This window comes from Etheostoma spectabile, chromosome 16 (genome assembly GCF_008692095.1).
Source record: "Etheostoma spectabile isolate EspeVRDwgs_2016 chromosome 16, UIUC_Espe_1.0, whole genome shotgun sequence".
Lineage (NCBI taxonomy): Eukaryota > Metazoa > Chordata > Actinopteri > Perciformes > Percidae > Etheostoma > Etheostoma spectabile.
The window spans coordinates 10875602-10881511 of NC_045748.1; the positions used below are offsets into that span (position 1 = coordinate 10875602).

The following is a 5910-nucleotide window of genomic DNA, read 5'->3' on the forward strand; positions in this document are numbered from 1 at the left end:
CCCATGCTGTTTCATTCTTCCTCCCGTGCATGAGGGACAGATAAAACTACCACGTCCCACTTTTGCTGTAATAATTCCTGAACGGTTTTGTTCAAAGCTGAAAGTGCAACTGTATTTGACAGATGACACACGTAGGTTGCTAGTGACAACACATTAGCTTTCAGTGTGATACGACCGCTTTGTAAATTACATTTAATTAAAAAGTGTTTAAACTGTACCGGCTTAATGCTATATAGTCCTACTTTGGACTTCAAGGACACATTATTCCATTTAAGTTAGTCACATGTCTATGAAGATATTCCAGTGTATGTCTAGTTGTTAAATATGTCCATGTTCATGCAAATATTTGCATATGTTAAGTTTGCTTAAAATATAAAAGCAGTTGAAAGTGACAGGACGTTTCTTTTTTGTTTATAGACTATCTATCTATCTATGTATCTAAGCTATGCTATGCTATGCTATGCTATCTACCTATCGTGCTTGTTTATGTTCTTCGTGGTTTCCAGCTCCATAGAAACCTCTGAAGGGACACAGACCGGAGTAAACCGGGCTCGTAGGCGGGTCCCCGATGACGGCACAAACAGGTAGTCTCGGGGTGTGTCCCTCAAGGTTTTAGGTGTTTACCGACATATAAAAAGTTGTTGGAGGCATTCTGCAGAAGAGGACTGACGCCGAGAGCGTTTGAAGGACACAGACATGGATTTAACTCGGTTCTTGTCGCTGCTCTTTTTGATTTTCTGCTTCTTTTCTGGCTCGCATGCTAACGCTACAGGTACGACCGGAAGTTTCCCTGTGTGTACTGTATTGTGTCGAAAAGCGAGCTAGCTTACATGAAGACGTCAGTCTCATTTTAAGAGATTAAAACAGATATTAGCAGCCTATATTAAGCTAAATTTTCAGAACATTGTTGTCGTAATTAGAGAGACTTTTGTGACGGAATTGGTCCGCTTCCAAGCAGCAGGAGTGTCGTATTATGAATATTACGGCACGGTATTTTATTGTGTAAAGTTCCTCTTAAACGGTAGCCTAACGTTACATTGCAATACTTCAGTTACAGTAGTAATAGTTGTAGATATATTTTATTAGGACTGCAACTAATGATTATTTTCATTAGACTATACTTCTTTAACGTCTGAGCCTAAAACGGGTCAGGATATAATGAAAAAATGTCCAAAGTGACTGTCCGTCAGTATCAATTTATAATGCTATAAATTTAGTGAGACGCAGCTAATCCTCATTTTTAAATATGCTAGACCATCAGGTATAAGGAAAGAACCACAAATGTCATAAAACAATTTTTAGTAATCTGTCTGACCAACATCCCTCATATACCCAAAGATAGGCTACTAGAAATTGGATGAAAAGCAGCTGATCATCACTTTATTCACTTAACATTGTCATTTCACTGAGAAAGCTCTTTTTTAAGAAGCTGAGCTCAGGGAATATATAACATTGTTTCTTTGGTAAATGATGATCATGTCAGCCCTAATATGTATTTCATCTTGTCATTGTGTTTTAGGTAAAGGACGGGGATTCATTGCGTATAAGGACCCTTTAAACTCAGACCAATATGTTGTGGACCAGGCAACATCTGACACACTGAAGAGTAGTCTCACCACAGTCTTCCTCCCGATCGTCTACATCATCGTGTTTGCATTGGGACTTCCTGCCAACGGCATGGCCATCTGGGTGTTCCTCTTCCGAACCAAGAAGAAGCACCCGTCGTCCATCTACATGGCTAACCTGGCTCTGGCTGATCTGCTTTATGTCATTTGGATACCTTTAAAAATATCCTACCATTTAAATGGCAACAACTGGATCTACGGAGAGCCGCTGTGCAAAGTCCTTATGGGCTTCTTCTATGGAAACATGTATAGCTCCGTTCTTTTCATCGCCTGCCTCAGTGTGCAGAGGTACTGGGTGGTGGCTCACCCTCTGTCCCAGCAGAGAAAGAACAACAAAGTGGCTGTGGGTGTCTGCGTGGCCATCTGGTCTTTCATCTGGCTCACCACCACGCCTCTGTACTTGTATGACCACACCGTCAAACTCAAAGACCCCAACGTCACAACCTGCCACGATGTCAACATCATAAAGGACCCACTGAATCCATTCCCTTCTGTGCAGCTCCCGTACTTCTACTTCATCGTCATGGGTCTGGTGGTGTTCCTCGTGCCCTGCGTAGTGATCATTGTGGCCTACGTTCTGTTACTCAGGGCTCTGGGGAACGGCTTGGAGAACAGCACCGCCGGAAAGAACCGCCAGAAAGCCGTGCTGCTGATTGTGATCGTTCTGGTGACTTTTCTAGTGTGCTTCATCCCCAGTAACATCATGCTGGTGATGCACTACTCTCTACTAAAAGACGGAGTGATAGACAATGGTTACGGCTTTTACATCTCCACATTATGCCTGGCCAGCCTCAACAGCTGCCTGGACCCGTTTATCTACTACTTTGTGTCGGAGGACTTCAGGAACCACGTAAAGAACACGCTGCTGTGCAGGAGCAGCAGGACTGTAGAGAGGATGAGGGTTTCATTCAGCTCCATGAAATACTCCAGGAAGAGCAAGACGTACACGTCAAGTAGTGGCAACACGCAGAGCAGCTCCTGTTAGAGACGAGATCAGTAAAGGGGAGCAAAAACAAAAAGAACTCCCAATACGATATCCTGCTTGTGCTTGCTCTGGTTTACTGAAAATGTGGCAACGCACTCACGTTGTGGCACTGAGACACAGTACATAGGTCTGTAATAATGGACAAAAGGCCGGTCAGTCAGCCAGGTGACCTCAGCACATCATATAACCAAAGTTGAACTGTAAATGTGAAGATGACTGTGCACGAGTGAGAGCCGGAGTACATTCAAAAATGAATATGACTTCATTATGAACTGTTAAGTGTTCATGTGTGAAACATGACTATGTGTTTTCTTTTTCTGATATACATGGAGAGAATGCCTTTTAAAGACTGCCTTTGAGTTCTCTTGGCTGCACAAAAATGTGGTCTTTTACCCAGGAATGTGACTAGTTAGTTCACTGCACTCAAGATCATTAAAAGCAATGAACGTCCATATGAAAAGAACAAAACTAGCCTGATGTGTTCAGAAGAAGGACACAAAAACAACCACGAAATATGTTTAGCTTTTGTCAAAACATAACAACCTTCTTAATGTCTACTTGTGTTTTTAGACTATCCTGTTTTTTGCCGTCCTTTTTTTTTAAACCAAGTGTTGACGTAGTTTTTGAGTGATGGGGAAAAAAAGGTGGCCCTGTTACATAGTTTCTTAAATAAATAATAACACAACAAGATGCAGTTTCTGTGATACTTCTTAGATATTACGTAACCAGTTACATTTTTCTGTAGCGTGAGTCACTTTGTCATGCAGCCGGAGATGAAATGTAGACTCATTGTCAATCAATTACTCTCTTTTTTTCTAACACGTCTTTTAATGTTTACTTAGTTGTTAATCATACGGTCTTCTGAAGCAATGACAGAGTGTCTGAGTGGAGCGGGTTAAGGAATGTTTGCTGGAGAGCGTGATGAGGCATGTTGTCATGACCTGAACAGGTTGTCCTCCCACTAGTTTCACTGTCAAGACGTTTCACCCATATATGAAACCGAAAACATTCAAGAAATCCAGCTCGCTTTCCCATTTATATTTATTTATTGATACACACAGTGCTTTTCCCTCTTTAGGTCTTAAACTCAGCCTTTCTCTCATTTTTTTTTTTTTTTAACTTGAAGCTCATTTAGTCCGTCTTTTAGTCTTTTTATTTTCAATCACCTCCCTTATACAACACATTTTCTTTGAAAAGACAATATGCTGTCAACGAAGGAGTACTGTGAATTAAAGTGAATGCATGAATGCTCCTTGTCTTTCATCTCTAGATAAGAAGTCCGTAAACTGGTGGGTTTCAAGCAACAACCCTCACCCAAAGAGAGTCCTTACCCTCCCCCAGGTACGCACACAGACTGAATTGTGACTGCTTCCTGTTTAATAACTGGTTCAGGCAGAGCCCTGTGATGCTTTAAATAGGTAAATGGTTGTTGTGCTACAGTGTCATCTTACCTTTTGTCAGCAATCTGTGAGATAGCTTCATTTTACAAGTTGGGGAAGGTGCCACTCCCTAGCTTTGTTCCGTATACACCGTTCACACTGTGACCTGGGTCAACACAAATGCTCATAAATCATGGTTTATCATTTAACTTTTTTTTTTTTTTTAAACCAAGCAACCTCTGCAGTGCTTAAAAAATCTGAGTCTAGTCAATTTTAGCAATGTTTTAGTGTTTTTAACATGCAGATTGCTTCATCATGAAGGGGGGAAAAAAGGAAAAATTTTGAGTGGAATTATTTCTGCAGTTGCACACTCCTCTACGGCAGCTTGTGTTACATATTCATGATGCAACACGGACAGTATGCTGTAAGGTTGCTTGTGAATTACAACAATCCTGTAACCACAAGGTAGATATATGCTAGAATATGATTAAGGATAATTTTAGATGTTTATATAAGAATAAGAATTTATTTCTGCACAACTGAGTAGTTTTCTTTCATAAAGTCCTGGTAGATTGTAGAACGCATCAGTCATTCAAACCTCACCAGATAATCCCAAGAAATTATTCCTATGAATAGGAAATAGCTGAAGTTGAACTGAAGTTATTTCTGTCATTTTAAGATCCTTTAAGATGGATAACCATGTGATTGCATGCACATTAAAGGTCCATGATCATTACCCGGCGTGGGGATAAAGTCATTTTAATTCACATCCATTTTCACTCAATTGTACTAGAATAACTAACAAAGGCTTGGGGTTGTTGACGCGTCAAGCATCGTGTAAATGCAGTGTTCCTACAATAAACACGGCGTGTGGCAACAGGTTATTTCCTTGAAAACCAGAAACAGGCCAAACCAGTTCTGATTGTCAGTGCTGTTGCAGAGTCAGTGGAAACAGAGAGGAGAGTCACAGTGTGGAACTAGATCACAGCCACAACACAGCTGCTCTGACCAGGGCTGGGAACATTGTTTGTGTACACAGTTTACTAAAAAGGTTTTGAACGGCTCACCGTAGCGGTTGGTTTTTCCCGGTTTCTGACAGCTCACCAGTCAAAAAGTGTCGATCTCCGAATGCAATGTAATAGGGAGGAGAGTAAAGATGGAAAGCTACTAAAGCTTATCTCCATATAAATGCACGGATAGTTTGTGTTTTTGTCCTTTGTGAAAAACAATATTGACCTTGTAGTTGAAACAGGAGCCTCATATAAGAAAGACATTTCCTCCTATGGAGTCCGTTCATTCGCATTCGGAGATTGACACTTTTGAAAGATGGCTGCAAGCGAAACAACAACTGCTAAAGTGAGTCAAAACCTTTTTTAGTAAACTCTGTGTACACAAACAATGTTCTCAATGCTAGAGTTCACGTGTAGAGCCCCTGGGGATAGTTGGAGCAAAGTCGCATGTTGTGTCATGTCTCTTATGAGCTTTAGAGAATGTAGGACCCAAGTGCGGAGACTGTAGGCAAGATAGAGCTTGAATTTTGAGTAAAGAAAATCCTTACAACAAAAAGTGTCTAGCAAAAAACAGCAGGTAAAGAAATCCAGGAATACGTAAAAGATAAAACAGAAATCACAGGAACCGTGAACATAGAGACAAAACAGAAAGACTGACCACATAGATACTCCAAACTGAAATAATGATCTGACACAGGACAATGGGAACACAACAGCAGGAAGTAGTACTATACAAGACGGCACAGAAAACAAGACTATCACAAGAAAACAGGAAACAAGACAAGACCAAAAATAGTACAATCACAAGACATGGCAGGAAACCAGGCTAAGAAATTAAGACAGGAAAACAGACCACCACAATAAGACGAGACAAAACACCCAAACCCTAACAGAGCCTTCTAAGTGTTTTA

The 5910-nt window shown here is 40.8% G+C and overlaps 2 protein-coding genes across 3 annotated transcripts in view; both read left to right on the plus strand.

Annotated features, from left to right (window-relative positions):
* The window catches only part of LOC116704193 (proteinase-activated receptor 1), a 16893-nt gene extending 16578 nt beyond the window's left edge, over positions 1 to 315 (plus strand). The window contains exon 5 of the mRNA XM_032539468.1: positions 305 to 315. The gene's annotated coding sequence lies outside the window, so the exon portion shown is untranslated. The remainder of the gene's footprint in view (positions 1 to 304) is intronic.
* A 202-nt stretch (positions 316 to 517) lies between these two features.
* Positions 518 to 2682, plus strand: f2rl1.2 (coagulation factor II (thrombin) receptor-like 1, tandem duplicate 2). Of its 2 annotated transcripts, none has more exons than XM_032540072.1 (2): positions 518 to 772; positions 1520 to 2682. In XM_032540072.1, exons 1-2 carry the CDS (start codon positions 697 to 699, stop codon positions 2608 to 2610), a joined length of 1167 nt encoding a protein of 388 aa, XP_032395963.1. In that variant the 5' UTR covers positions 518 to 696; the 3' UTR covers positions 2611 to 2682. The 2 variants fall into 2 exon arrangements, with proteins under 2 accessions (XP_032395963.1, XP_032395964.1); XM_032540073.1 differs by having other exon boundaries at positions 558 to 780; positions 1528 to 2682.
* The last annotated feature ends 3228 nt before the right edge of the window (positions 2683 to 5910 follow it).